The sequence below is a fragment of the Hordeum vulgare genome, chromosome 5H (genome assembly GCF_904849725.1).
Source record: "Hordeum vulgare subsp. vulgare chromosome 5H, MorexV3_pseudomolecules_assembly, whole genome shotgun sequence".
NCBI classification, from domain to species: Eukaryota; Viridiplantae; Streptophyta; class Magnoliopsida; order Poales; family Poaceae; genus Hordeum; species Hordeum vulgare.
In genome coordinates this window covers 369,245,317-369,260,579 of record NC_058522.1, presented here as the reverse complement: position 1 = coordinate 369,260,579, position 15,263 = coordinate 369,245,317, and the positions used below count along the sequence as shown (strand labels likewise).

Sequence of the window (15,263 nt, the reverse complement as noted above, 5' to 3'; positions counted from 1 at the left end):
CAACGGGGGGTGAGGTGCATGTTGGAGGTTGGTTGGGTGGTGCAGAGGTGCCTTCGGGGATGGCTCTTGATGCAAAGTAGTGATGCAGCCGTTAAAGCACCAAGGCGACGAGAGGGTGGATGGTTGGGGCGTCAAGGCGATGACGACACCAGTGGCGAATCTAGAAAAAATGAAGGGCGCGGAGCTGTGTGTGAAGTACGAACATGTATTAGGCTGAGCTAATAAATGGCTAGATCGGACTTTAAGACTAGTAGTAAAAATTATTTTGAAAGTGGTGGAGGGGGGCTTAAGCCTGTTAAAGCCCCCCTAGTAGATTCGCCACTGGACGACACGGAGATGGATAACGAGTTCACGACACCCAAAAGACCGTGTACGAGCTGTGAAGTGAGTGCAACGAAGGTCAACGCTTGAGGATCATGTGTGCGCGGCCATGGGGACGCCAACGGCGGCAAGATCAAAGATGGCAATGTCAATTTTCATGATGCCACAATCGCAACAAAAAACTTGGCGGATAGGGATCCCGTCGACATTATAGATCAATTTGGACAGTGTTAAGGGGGCAGAAGGCAAAGATGCACGAGAGGTGGAGGTGGTGAGACTGGCCCGAGTGGGGTGATGTAAAAAAAATCACATGTGAACCGTTGTTTCACTTGGCGGTGGCAATAAGTACAATTTCAACACGAAATAGTGGCAAATCCAATATAAAATATTTCTTTGTTTTCCCTTTAATATTAGGTAGTGATTATTAATTAATTATGGAGGCCGCTACACATCCACTGGCGGATGTTTACTAAACATCCGCCGCCTGGAGGTCCGTCCGATCTACGCACAACCATCCGATCCACTCCAGCTGGGCACCTCATAATTCCTGAAACGACGGTCGAGTTGCATACACTTTCCCTTTGTTGCAAGAAATAAACTTTGGACCCGTTAATTCCTGAAACAACGGTCGAGTTTCAGAAACAATTTGCTTGTTGCAGAATTATTTTTCTTCATCTTTTTGTAACATAGGTACTTTTGCGGAATATTTTTTTGCAACGAAGGTCATTTTTTTGTCTTTAATTTTTGCAACATAGGAGATGTTGTGGAAGGACTCTTGCAACATGAATAATGTTGCGGGAATTATTCATTGCAAAAGATGATGCAGTGCGCGGTGCGAATTGATAATTTCTGCAACACAGATAACTTGCAGGTGGATTTTTGCAACAAAGCCTTTGTTGCAGAAAAGTATCAAATTCCCAAATAACATCGCCAGCCAAAACGACGATTGTGGCGATAGAGGAGGCTGGAGCAGAGATCGGGCGTACCCGCTCGAGCGGCGATCATGGCTGCAAGCGGGGCATAGGGAGGCGAGGATAGGAGCAATCGAAGAGGAAAGTTAGGAGAGAATGACTTGCATATCAACGGGCGACTTGCAGCTGGAGTGAGGCGGCGACGACGATGCTTGCAGCGCCATGGTGAAGGTGGGCGGGCTGCAGAAGTTGGCCCCTTTCACACCAGTGGCGCGGTGACGGAACCCGGCGAGGAATCCATGGCGGCTGTAGAAGTTGGCCCCTTTCACACCAGTGGCGCGGTGGACGGAACCCGGCGAGGGATCCATGGCGGATGCAGAAGTTGACCCCTTTCACACCAGTGGCACGGTGGACGGAACCCAGCGAGGGATCCATGGTGGCCTTCAGCTTGCTCGTTGACGGCAGCCACGCAAATGCATCAAGTATGTGCAGTGTATCTGTAGCGGGGAAATGAGTTATGCCAGAGAGATGGGTTGACGGCAGCCGCGTAGACGCATCAAATATGTGCAGTGTATCTGTAGCGGAAAAATGAGTTACGCCAGAGAGATGGAAAAGCACAAATGTGCGTCGTTTCAGGAGTGGAGACGTGCGAAGTCTCCAGGGCACACGTCAATCGTGCAAGGCGGCGACAAATTTTGCGTGATCAGCCGGGTGATGGTAATCATTTCCCATTAATTATATAAAAAGGGTAAAATGCAGCTTATGGTGGTTTGGGCCAGGTTTGCTTACACCAACATCGCAATTGTATATAAAGGCTTCTCTAGTTCAGGTGATTTCTTCAAGGGTCTCTTTGATTCTCATTAATTATAAACTAAGGATTAGCACAACATGTCTTTTCAATACAATATAATTAGTTTGGACGATTGATTGTGCACAAGAAAAGCGCATGATCTTCACACGAGGTTAGAGTGGATGAAAACTGGAAACTAGTACATATGAATTCTAAGGGGGAAAAAAGCCTATGGATATGCAAGCGAGCAAACATAAAACAAAAGATAAACAAGATGCTTCTAAACTGAAAGATGCTATGTACAACCGTGTCGAAAATGAATTTCCTGAACTAGACAAACTTGCTTCAAAAAGAATTAACTAAAAAAACAGCAAATATAAGAATTAATCCCCGTCGCCAACGCCAAGCCATTCCCGGAATCCAGCGAGGATTGCACCCTTCCGCAATGGATAACGATGTCAAACTGAACACCAAAACTACAAATCAGAGAAGCTGATGCCGGAGCTGCTGGTTTTCCCTTCTCAGTTGCTGCACTTCCTTGGTCAGGCCTTCCAGCTTCTCCAGGACCAAGTTCATAACACCAGATGTTTCCATCTGCTTGTTGCAGAAAAGTTCATTATGTTAAATACATGTACTAAACGTAATTAACACAACTGGAAACCACACACCTAAACAATCTACTCCATCCGATTCATATTAATTGTCGCTGCTTCAGTACTCCCTCCGTCTCAGTTTACAAGTCCGGCACATGTATCTAGGTCGTCAATTTGATCAATTTAATGAGAGGCATATATAACAAAAAATATATCATTAAAAACTTTAGATGTTCTATTTTCTAATGATATAATTTTTATGTTAAATAATATATTTTATATAAGTCAAATTAACGATCTAGGTACACGTGCATGCCTTCTAAACTGTAACGGAGGGAGTACAACTTTGTAGTAAAGTTGTACAAAAGCAGCGACAATTAATATGAATCTGAGGGAGTAATAAATTTTCCATCTCATGGGCTCGGTAGTAACAATTGTGTCAGAAGGAACATAAGGACCAAATAATAGCAAGATGCATTAAATGGAAGGCAACTGGTAGAACGATAAACACAAGCGAGCTTATTACTCACATAGTGGACTCTTGCCACCAGCAGGCCAAGTTTCCAAATACACGAAAACGTTCGGTTTGCCTAGGTCAAGAGAAGGATGCATGCATTTCATACCAGTAACTCTAGAGTATACTATGTCGAAAATCCTGTTTTGGCTAACTATACATAGGTCATTTTGAGATAATACCAAGAGCTGCATGTGTTTGCCAAGTTGTCATGTTGAACGCTGATGTTTTTGAATTGCCTTTACCAACAGGTGATAATGGTGATACATGGGCTGATACAGCTAGAACCATTAGCAAGGACAGCAGTGTAAGCCACACAATAAAAAACAACGATAATTTCTGGCAAGTAAACAATAACAAAAGAAATATAGGTGCTTGCAATTGACAACAAGAAAGAACAAGGCCACAAAGCAATGACACAAAACAGAACCTACAGTTTTCTTACCTCCTGCATGTGAAACTGTCTTAGAAGTTCAATGTGGAGATTTCTCACATCCTCATGTATAGACTTGTGAACAGATCCTAGAGATTCCTCGAGCATGCGCTGAACATACTGAAGGGAGAACGAAGAAGCTCCCTGTTGATCAGCTGACGAACCTGAGGTTGGCAATTGAGGTGGCACTACCCCCTAATAAAATTGCACATAGACACTCCATTAGTAAATAGTGGTGTTTACATTTTGAAGTAAAAAAGTTAACAAATTACTCCCTCTGTCCCATAATATAAGAGCGTTTTTGACATTGACACTACACTAATGTCAAAAACGCTCTTATATTATGGGACGGAGGGAGTAATTCTTACATTGCTTGCTAGAAGGCTTCCGGACGAAGAGGTCATTGGTGCCTCCTGTCTTGATAATAGACTAGTAAGCAGTTCATCTTTTGTTTCTGCTCCAGTCTTCTTTGATTTTGGCGAACCAAATGCTGAAGCTAATCCTTCACTAAAAACAGAGGATGTGCTCAATCTATCAGTCAAAGTTGAGGGTTTCCATGCGGATTTGGAAGGTGCTGCTCCTGGCAAATCAGAATTCGCCAATGGCACGGTCTTGGACATAAAGGATGAGGAAACTGAAGCCTGTAGGCTAGCAGATGATGTCTCTAGGGAAGACTGTGCATTGCTCAAGATGCCCTTGTTTTGTAAGTTCATTAAAATGTTACTTGTCAGAGAACCTTTCAATGAGAGACTGGCGGATGAAGCTGAATCCTGTAAACCTGCAAACGCCAAACTGCCAGTCTGAAAGGCTGATTGCCCAAAGCGTGAGACTTGTTGACGATGTGTTAGCCTGTCGGGCAATGCATTCCCAGTTGATGATTCTGGTGGAGAGATAGATGGTTCACTCTTCCATGATGGCACGGCTGTAGCACTTGCAGATGAGGCACCATCCTGCAGAACAATGTTAAGAAGGCTCAATTGGCATCCTGCGATGACAGAGATAGTGAAAACAATAATAGGTTTTCGAGAAGAAAGAAACCTGTCTTGAAACAGAATTAGACCTCCAGTCCGTGATTGGATGTGGCTCACTGTTCCCTTCCATATACTGGAACTTCCTAGTTGCTAATAACTTCTTATCTCCAGATTTATCATCCTTTTTTGTTTCATCACTCCCGTGCTCATCCCACCAGCTGTTGCTGGATGGTGTGAAAGGCTGGACATCAACAAGTGGAGAAAATACATCCATATCATCCTTTATACTGAAGTTGCCACGAGGAGCCTGTAGCTTTGATAATGGTCCACCAGACAATGGACGGGCCCTATATGGAGTTTCCTCCGCAGTAGTAGATTTTGAAGTGGAAAGAAATCCACTTGTGTTCCCTGACAAAGAAGAGCGAAGACTCGTAATGCCTGCTCCAGATGGAAATGTTGAAGGTGTTGCTGAAGGCAAAGGATCTGGCATAAGAATAGAATCTTCACTAGTTCCCCCCAGAAGGGCAACTTCTGAAGAACTGTTCTCGCTAACAATGACAGGCTTTGACCGTTGCCAGCATAAACTTGTCACAGCCTGGCAAGCAATGTAAATTCGGAAATGTTAAACAACTCAAGAGAGCAGATATAATGGAACTTGTTAAACAGTTGTACATCAACGTCCATGACAGTCTTTTAATCTTGTTTAACTAGGAACTTATCAAATTTCACAAACAGAGACTCTGCAAAGTGCACAAATTTCTGTGCAAGCATAACAACATTACAAAATATATGAAAGTCACTAATACTATTCCCAACACTGAGCGCAAAAGAAAAAAAATAGCAAATTGATTTGCGCAACATGTTTTACAGATTTACATACAATATGAGAATTAGAAATAACATTTAAGCATGGACTAAGAAGTAGAAATACTAACTTGTTAATATTAAGTTTATTAAATTTGACCAGCAACATTGTTCATCAATACAGTTCCATCTCCATGCAGGTTTCTATTTTCAAAAGGAATGAACAATTTGTTCTCGTATTATGGTGCAGTATATGATATAACCAGAGGTAGCACTTCTGTTGATCATCTACGCTTAACTGAGAAAATATTGAACAGTGGTAGTTGGCATACTTTTATACAAGTGGAAATGTTGCACTAATATGTGCATATATACGTATTACTATACAAACCACCAGAGAACAGCATTATTTCTATGTCAACAATAAATCGCAGGGCACCAGTGAGGGAAAAGAGAAATGTAAAGTTCACCACCTCTGAGCTATTGTACGCACGAAGAATTGTCAATGGCTGAGGTTTGCCCCGAACATCATAGAATACCACACGCCCACTATTTGTGCCAGCTGCCAATATTGTGCCATCATCATTATATGCCAATGATGAGAAAGGGGCATCATGAGGAATGGTGTGTGTCGCTCTTCTTGATGCAGAATCGAGTGTGTATAGCTTCTTATCAAGGCCAACTGTAGCAATTATCTAAAAGAACCAAATACGATAGAGATTATTTATGGCCAGTAAAAAATCAAACATTGAACACCAAGCATAATACTAAAATAAACCTTGTCACTGGAGGGTGAGATACAAACACCACTTGTGGGTGCAGAGTGTTGCTTCAGCCATGAGATCTGCACAAGGCATTAGTCAATTCGAGAGTAGCATTGAAGAAAGCACAGCTACACCATGATAAATCTGGGTTAACACAACAAGTCATAGACAGCAAGGACAGTTCACATAACTGATCTCAACCTTTTACACTAATCAGTGATCCAGCAATTGTATGAATCGTAGAGCATCTCTAGCAGATGCCCTAAACTTAATCCCTCAAACCTTCTCCCTATAGTCAAAAAAATTAAGGGATTGAACTTCTCAGCTAGCAGATGTCCTAAACTTTATCCCCTAAGAAAGCAGATATTTGGATCAAACATTTCATCAACCACCTTCAATACACACTCACACAGTCCAAGTATTTGCACAATGACACATGGGGTTCCAACTATCTAAAACTGTCGTAGGCCTAACATCGATCTGCATTGGATAGGAACAATAAAAACAGTAGCACATTAAATTGTTCAAAAGTGTCTAAATATTTCCCCAACAGTAGTACATAGCAGCAGCACAAAACCAATCAATTACTTCTTCTCCTCTCAATCTTCAGAACTCGTTGCCCCTCTGCTCTCCTCTCAATCAACGAACACAACAGCTAGCTAGCCAGCGGTACAAATTAATCAGTCGCTAGCTAGCTGAAGGACGCTGGCCTGAAGGAGGTGAGCAGGCAGGTGTTGATCCAAGCCTGCTCGTACACCACCGTTGCTAGCTAACCGCAGGCCGCTGAACCGCAGCCTGCCATCGCCCACCAGACCAACGTGCCACGCCACTGGCCAAGCTCCTAGATGCGCGCATCCTCCACGTCCGGGATGGGAAACCACCCGTCAGGCATCCAGACGGTAGTCAGCCGGAGCCAGGGAGATTTCCGGAGCATGACGAACAGCAGCGGTGATGCCTTTGGTGTGGCCGGACTCGAGGTCGAACTGGAGGACACGCGCTGCCAGACAGGCCACGAAGAGGATGGGCAAGAGGAGCGTGGAGGGGGGCAGCTATCTGGGGGCAGAGAATCAGGCTCACGCGGTCAACGGGAGCCGGGAAGATACCCAGAGCGTGACAGACAGCGGCAGACTGCAGCCTGGGAGGGGGGTGTGATGCAAGCACGACGTGTGTGGGAGCTCTACCGAGCTCCGGTGTCCATGGCGGAGGAGTGGGAGCAGAGGAGGTCACGAATTTGGCGCTGCCGGTAGGATCCCGGCGCCAATGAGGGTAGCCAGAGATGCGGGGGCAGTGGGGGTTCCATTTTAACGGTCACCGGGCGGTGGACGGCCCACAGCGTGGATTCCAGCGGCAAACGGGAGCGGAGCGCCTCCTTATTTTTACTGAGAACGGCCGCGGCTGGACTAAATTTGAGTGTGGCAGGTTGTTTTTTGGGGCGCGGGGGGGGGGGGGGGGGGGGGGGGGATCTCAAGTCACTTAAATAGAATAATCCACTTGACCAAGCAGTTTTACTATTGCCAATCGACAAATAGTGAATCTTGATCTCAGCTTTGCTAAATACTACAAAAATCCTTGGTGTGTCTGCATCAGTTTTATTCAATCTAACTTGTCGAACTTGAAACTTCAAATGAAGCTCCTGTCCGGAGTTTCTCCAAGAAATGAAGAGAATCTCAGATAAGGCGATACAGCAACATAACTTTCATATCAAAATCATCATCACAAAGGGACAGACTGCAAAGGAAGCTGAGGATGAAATGTACGTTCATTGTTCTTCAGAAAAAGATGATTGAAGTGCAAGAAAGAAAAATGATCTATAATACACGTTGTCAGCAAGCATACATTCAAAGTTTAGAGAGGTAATGAAAATCAACTTCCCTTTTTCACACATCAATTTGCTATCTCAATTCTGCATCCTACTTTGGCATTAAATACAACAAAATGCAACACCCATGTCATAGGGTGAACACTAGAATAACAGGTGGAACCTAACTAGTTACCAAGGCAATATTGTTTACCTTTGGAGTCCTTGCGGTTGTATCCCAAAGATGCACAGAACCATCATCTCCTGCTGTCGCCAATATATGCCTACTATTACGTGAATAATCGAGCACTCTCAAAACCTGGCCTTGCAGAAAAATAAATAGAAGAAAGCTCATGAAATCAGAATCAAAATTTCCAGATTTGCAGTAAAGCTAGAGCATACTGTGAGGCATTGCATTTACAAAAACAGAATATTACCTGTCCATTTGGATCACTAAGTTCAGCAGCACGTGCTCCAGAAGCAAGATTGTGAAGAATCAGGTCGCCCTTCATGCTTATTGATGCCAAATGTTCATCTTTGCAGTTATACATTACACCGGTAATGGTGTCAGTGTGACCACTTAGCCATTTGATACATCTCTTCCGTTGCAAATCCCATATCCTAACAATATGGCCACTCCCACCAGAACAAAGATATCGAGAACCTTTGTTGCTAAAACTGATGGAATATATGGATTCCTGCCAAGAAAATACAATTTGTCGTGTTCAGCCCCAGCTTATATATAGGAAATAAAATATTCAAGATGTCGTCGGCCGATTGTGTAGTACGGAAAGGCAGCTGGTACATATCATGGGGTATGAGAAAATAAGTGAAAGCCCCATTGCCGTATTTCAAGTTAGAGAGAGCAAGATAAGGCCGTTTTTGAGAGTAAAGAGGCAAACAAATAAAAAGAAACAATCATGCTTTTAAACTTACATCATGGGTAAATAATAGAACAAGCCAGTAACAGAAACGATGGTATAAAAAATATCACTGTAAGTCTGGTTGTTGCATTGCTGCCAGAGCAAACAATACAGGTACACCTTTTAGTAGTATTACCAAACTACTCATATAAAGCAGCGACAGGATATATATGCAACAACATCAATGGACAGGCAACTGAAACTGCAGGCCTGTCATAGAAATAAATGACAGACGAAACTGGAACTGCTACACGAATTAGCAACAAAATGTTACATGAAAATGACTACCACACATGTGTCTGGCAGTTAAAGATGTGAACACAAAATCATAAGAATGCACTGATACCTCAATGTCATCCCCACGATCAACAGTTGATGTCGGTAGCTGTCCTACATTTTGACCCTTTTTATGCCACAATGAGATCTTTTTATCATCCCCAGCACTTGCTACGATTAGATCTGCAGGTTTAATACGACAATGAGTTGGTGTTATTACTTAGATTCATTATGCAATTACATTATGGAACCATTATATCATGTTCGCCCTACTATGCATTATGTATACTTCATTGAGATTTTAATACAAAACCAAAAAAGGGCATGAAAAAGGCACACTGCATCTTGCCAACCTCCTACAACAACGACAACAACAACAACTAAGCCTACGGAACATGAAAATTGACCATGGGAAGGCTGGAATTTAAAACTTTAGTTCGACTGCTCGAGGTTGTACTACAAGTAATGCCACATGACTAAACAAATAATTTGCAAATAAAAAATGCAAGGAATAGCTTTCCCAAGGAACAGATAATATGCTATTTCAAGGACCTGTCTGGGGGAACTCCAAACTCTTCTAAAAAAGATGTGAAACTCCTCAAATGAGTCTTCTAGGGTTCAACGTACAAGAAAGGTGAAGAACCTCTCCACTACCTTTTTACAGAAGCTAGCTTCTGTAGGATGATATCCCTCTGAAACATGAGCTAGGCATTACAAGGAGCTATTATAAGGAAAAAAAATGAAACGGAGGCAAAAGCTTTGCCTCGTCTCATTAATAAAGAAGAAGAGAATTGCCCGGTTGATTAACGGAAAACCGAACGAAACCCGTTACAACACGTTCACACAGGGCGACCTGGCAACCCGCATAAGAACGCACACACGTCGCCGAGGAGAGAACACCGTTGAGGCTGCAACCTGGTGTCATCGCCATCACACCTACACAAGGGCGACTCCGACTCCACCATCGACGACCATCAATATAGCCCTCACCGCAAGCAAACACCGAGGCCCACGCCGGCCAAACAGTCAACCGCACGCGCCAACTACCAGGCAGCCCCGACGCTGTAGACGAGCATTGTAGGAGAAAAGCACTAAGCCTGAGCCGAGCCAGCGCCACAACCGACCACACGCCTCGCGTCATCGTCGCCACAAGGCCCCGCCTCAGCAGCTCCGACTCCAGGAAGACAAAGTGAGGCGCGGCAACCCCTCAAACACGCCGATGAGACCGGCTACCAAAACTCAACAGCAGACCAACTTCGCCCGAAGCTGCCATCGTAACCACACGAGAAGTCGCGCCAACCACATCGCCAGTCGGGCAACTGCCGACCCCGATGTCGTGTGTGTCCAGCTCTGGGAAAGCACGGAAGAGGCCAATGACCCTCAAGGCAACGACCCCAAGGGGATAGAGCGACGTGGAAGAACGACACCGTCACCCGACTCGCTTCGGAGTCTTAGGCTTTCGCCCGATGTCCATGGTCCGAAGGTAATGGGCAAGGAAGGACTCCACAACGACCACCCAAGGAGGAAAAACGACGTCCGCAGACGCCGCGCCGTCTAGGCTTTCGCCCGGAGCCACCTCGCTGAGCACCCCCACACAACCGGCGGAACAGCACCACCGGTCTGCAAGGCCGCTGTCCCACACACCTCCTACGCAACGACGACGCCACCCTCACGCAGGAGCCACCAACCTCACCGCCTGCAAACGCCGGCGAGCCGGAGCCGGCCAGATCTGGCGCCCACCACCGCACTACCACGGAGACCACCAAGCTTCACTTGAGCAGGAAGGTGGGCTGCCACCACACTCCCTCACGCCGGAAAATGCCGAGCCGAAGCCTTCGGATCCGCCGACGCCGTCGGAGACGCTGCAAGGAAGCCACGGTGGTCGCCAGCGCGGCCTATTGGGCAGAGCCTCCCCCAACACCACCACGCAACCAGCCAGGTCGGGCCAGCAGCCAGCCAGAGCCGCAGCACCAAGCCAGGGAGGGGGGCGTCACCCCGCCCCATCCCACCGAGCAGGAAAGACGACCGAAGCCGCCCATCCACCGCATCGCGAAGTGCAGCACCCAGATCGATGCACTTCGCACCTGATCCAACTGGAGCCGCACGAGCGAAGCAGCAAAGCAGCTAGCAGGTATACCATCCGCAACACACCTTGCACTCCAGTGCAGCGCACCCGCCATGCCCAGCCGGTCACCGCGCCCGGCCTTCGATCTACGCCCCACGCACACATCTGGATCCGAGCTGCCGCCGCACGTACGCGGCCGTCCACGCCCGGGCCACACCGGGAGCCCGGACCGAGGCCGCCGCCCCTCCCGCCGTCCGCAAGAGGCGCGACGCCGCTCTGGCCGCCGCCTAGAGATCCCCAGCTCGTGAGAGGCGTCGTCCGCCGCAGAGAAAAGGAGCCCCGCCGCCGCCTGCTCCACGAGAGCTTTGCCCCCGGGATGCGCCGACAACGGCGAGGGGGGGAGGATTAGATGGGGCAGCCGGAGGCCTTGGCGATTTGGTCACCACCCGTGTCGCCCCTGGGGAGGTAGCGACGCGAGGGCTGTGTATTCCTATTATAAGAATTGCATTGCTAACAAACCAGCAACCATGAACACAACCGAAACTCATGTGCATAGAAATGCAAAATGCAAGGTCTATGGAACAAGCCAAGCGAAATGAAACTGCAGACTAGCTCATCACTAGAACAGAAAATAATGGTTGCATAATCACTATATTCATGCATCAATAGGCAGCTGATAGTAATGGAGTGTGTAATTAAATAGTACTCAGAAAACAAAATCTGTTGTTGCATATATCATGAGGTGCAACAGTGCTGATACTACTTATTTGCCAGCTATTGTCTTTGAGCAAACAGAGCTCTTACAAACTACGTACAAAATTACTGTTGGCAAACAGAGTAGATCCATCCATTAATGTTGATATCTCCAAAGGACGTCTTGTTTATTCCGTCCACATACCGTTAGTAAGCATAGCTATATGAGCTACATTTTGATCCTACGTATCCAGGATGAGAAATTTAAGCAAATAACTTATATACCGTCCCAAAAGATTGAAAACTCGGTGACAACGCTAGAGACTGATGGCACGTAAGGCGACGTCGAAAGGATCGAAGCTCTAGCTCGCACACGGAGATCCTCGCGTAGACGCAAAGCAAACGAATTGGGGAGATCTGAGAACGGGGGTGAGAGAGGGCAGCGAGCGAGCTGGGGGAGGGAGTTGGTTACTGACTGGTGTGGTTCCACTTGACGGCGTTGACGGGGTGGCCGGGAGCGGGGGAGTAGGCGAGGACGCAGGGGTCGCCGGACTCCACCGTGACGTCGAAGAGCTTCACCGTGTCGCCGCCGCACGTGGCGAGCAGCGGCGCCGCCGGATCCACGAACCCCATCGGATCCGGGCCCCGAGCTGGACGGGGGACGGCGGCGGCTTGCGGATTTCGTTAGGGTTTGGGATTGTGGCCGGCTCCCGTGGGGGTTTGGCGTTGGTGGGTGCGCCTGCGGCGGAGGAGCAGGAGGAAATTTGAAATTGAAATTGTTTTTGTTGGATTGAACTGAACCGGTTGGTGACGTTGGGGCCGGCTTCTCGCTAGTGTGCATTCCAAGGTTCCCTGCCGGCTGCCACGCCGACCCGACCCGTAATACTAAAATCAAATCAAGTGTAATAGAGCTGAGTCAGCCGGCTATAAGAAAGAAATAAGAAATAAATTAATATATTTTTATTTAGTTAGAGAAAAAAAAGTAGCCAGCTCTAGCACATGTTCCTATACATTTTATGAGTATAAAATGTGGGTCGTATAATTAAAAAGTATTACACCTTTATAATGAACTATTGTATATGTTAGTTATAAGATGGGTTATAGATGATATGGATACTATTGTACTTGCTCTAAGAATAATAAGCCCGCAACGGTTCTCTTTTTCTGGTTGTTTTAGACTTTTTTTTAGCGCGGCTGTAAAAATGACACATATGAGGTAAGTGTTACATTTTCTTTGTTTATCATGTCTTACCCCACCGCTTTGACCGTTTACTAATCAAATTTGTCTCGGAGTAGAGTTTGAGGAGTAGGAAGCGTACAACATGTATAGTTCCAGAAAAATGAGGTGTCATCCTAGTGTCTTTCGTTGTTGTTTCTAGATTGGTTTCGGTCTCTCTCTCCTTTCTGTTTCCTCCACATGTTTTCTTTGAGACTTTCTCGAAGACTCCAATGAATTGATCAACATGCACCGCTTAGCCGCCAATTTTGTGTCCAGCTTGCCGCCACTCCATCGCCCGTACACGCTTATAAAAGCCCCCGCTCCTTCTTGCATTTTTAGTTATAGTTCTGAACAAGTGAACATACCCTACTCTCCTTTAGATGTGATTTCTTTAATGTATTTTTGCTGCAGGATAGTGTCCTTTTTTGTACATGGGGTTCAACGATAGCCCGCAAGGGTTCTTTTTCTGGTTGTTTTGGACTTTTTTAGCACAATTGTAAAAATGACACATATAAGGCAAGTGCTTCATTTCCTTTGTTTGTCATGTCTTACCCCGCCGCTTTGACCATTTACCAGTCAAATTTGTCTGTTAGTAGAGTTCGAGGAGTAGGAAACGTACAACACGGGTAGTTTTAAAAAAATGAGGTGTCATCCCGGTGTCCTTCGTTGTTTCTAGATTGGTTCCGGTCTCTCTCTCTCCTTTCAGTTTCCTCCACCTGTCCCCATTGACTCTCTCTAAAAGACTCCAGTGCATAGATCAACATACACCGCTTAGTCGTCCATCCTGTGTCTAGCTTGCCGCAACTCCATCGCTTGTACACGTTTATAAATGTCTTGCTTCTTGCATTTTTAGTTGTAGTTGTGAACAAGTGAACACACTCTACTCTCCTTTAGATGTAATTTTTTTAATGTATTTTTGCTACAGGATAGTGCCCTTTTTTGTACATGGGGTTCAACGATAACCCGCAAGGGTTCTATTTTTCTGGTTGTTTTGGACTTTTTAGCGCAGTTGGAAAAATGACATGTGCGAGGCAAGTGCTTCATTTCCTTTATTTGCCATGTCTTACCCCACCGCTTTGACCGTTTAGTAGTCAAATTTGTCTCGGAGTTTAGCGCAGGTGTAAAAATGACACGTGTGAGGTGAGTCCTTCATTTTCTTTGTTTGTCATGTCTTACCCCACCGCTTTGACAGTTTACCAATCAAATATGTCTGGGAGTAGAGTTCGAGGAGTAGGAAGCGTACAACACGTGTAGTTCCAGAAAAATGAGGCGTCATCCCGGTGTCCTTCGTTGTTGTTTCCAGATTGGTTCCGGTCTCTCTCTCTCTCCTTTCTGTTTCCTCCACGTGTCCTCTTTGACTCTCTCTCTTTCTCGAAGACTCCAGTGAATAGATCAGCATGCACCGCTTAGTCGCCCATCTTGTGTCTAGCTTGCCGGAACTCCATTGCCCGTACATGCTTATAAAAGCCCCCGCTCCTTCTTGCATTTTTAGTTATAGTTCTGACCAAGTGAACATACCCTACTCTCATTTAGATGTGTTCTTTAATGTATTTTTGCTACAGGATAGTGCCCTTTTTTGTACATGGGGCTCAATGATAGCCCACAAGGGCTCCTTTTCTGGTTGCTTTGGACTTTTTTTAGCACAGCTGTAAACATGACACGTATAAGGCAAGTGCTTCATTTCCTTTGTTTGTCATGTCTTACCCCGTCGCTTTGACCATTTACCAGTCAAGTTTGTCTGGGAGTAGAGTCCGAGGAGTAGGAAACGTACAACACGGGTAGTTCCAGAAAAATGAGGTGTCATCCCGGTGTCCTTCGTTGTTGTTTCTAGATTGGTTCATGTCTCTCTCTCTTTCCTTTCAGTTTCCTCCACCTATCCCCTTTGACTCTCTCTCAAAGACTCTAGTGAATAGATCAACATGCACCGCTTAGCCGCCCATCCTGTGTCCAGCTTGCCGCAACTCCATCATCCGTACACGCTTATAAAAGCCCCCGCTCCTTCTTGCATTTTTAGTTATAGTTCTGAACAAGTGAATACCCTACTCTACTTTAGATGTGATTTATTTAATGTATTTTTGCTATAGGATAGTGCCCTTTTTTGTACATGGGGTTGAACGATAACCCGCAAGGGTTCTCTTTTTCTGGTTGTTTTGGACTTTTTTAGCGCAGCTGGAAAAATGACACGTGT

The 15,263-nt window shown here is 45.9% G+C and overlaps 1 protein-coding gene across 1 annotated transcript; it reads right to left on the bottom strand.

Moving 5' to 3' along the window:
• Window positions 1–2,283: 2,283 nt before the first annotated feature.
• On the bottom strand, window positions 2,284–12,655 carry LOC123395541 (protein NEDD1). The gene is made up of 10 exons (XM_045090555.1): window positions 12,333–12,655; window positions 9,169–9,281; window positions 8,337–8,597; window positions 8,114–8,218; window positions 6,116–6,181; window positions 5,811–6,032; window positions 4,601–5,128; window positions 3,931–4,512; window positions 3,575–3,757; window positions 2,284–2,616 (listed from the first exon to the last, which is right to left on the bottom strand). The coding sequence occupies exons 1-10, from the start codon at window positions 12,487–12,489 to the stop codon at window positions 2,506–2,508; spliced, it is 2,328 nt and encodes a 775-aa protein (XP_044946490.1). The 5' UTR covers window positions 12,490–12,655; the 3' UTR covers window positions 2,284–2,505.
• Between the last annotated feature and the right edge of the window lie 2,608 nt (window positions 12,656–15,263).

Coding starts and splice junctions, on each gene's coding strand:
- LOC123395541 (XM_045090555.1), bottom strand. CDS start 12,489: ATGGGGTTCGTGGATCCGGCGGCGCCGCTGCTCGCCACGTGCGGCGGC. Junction 6,182..8,113: donor CAACCGCAAGGACTCCAAAG/GTAAACAATATT, acceptor TGCCTTGTGCAG/ATCTCATGGCTGAAGCAACA. Junction 3,758..3,930: donor GAAGCCTTCTAGCAAGCAAT/GTAAGAATTACT, acceptor CAATTTTATTAG/GGGGTAGTGCCACCTCAATT.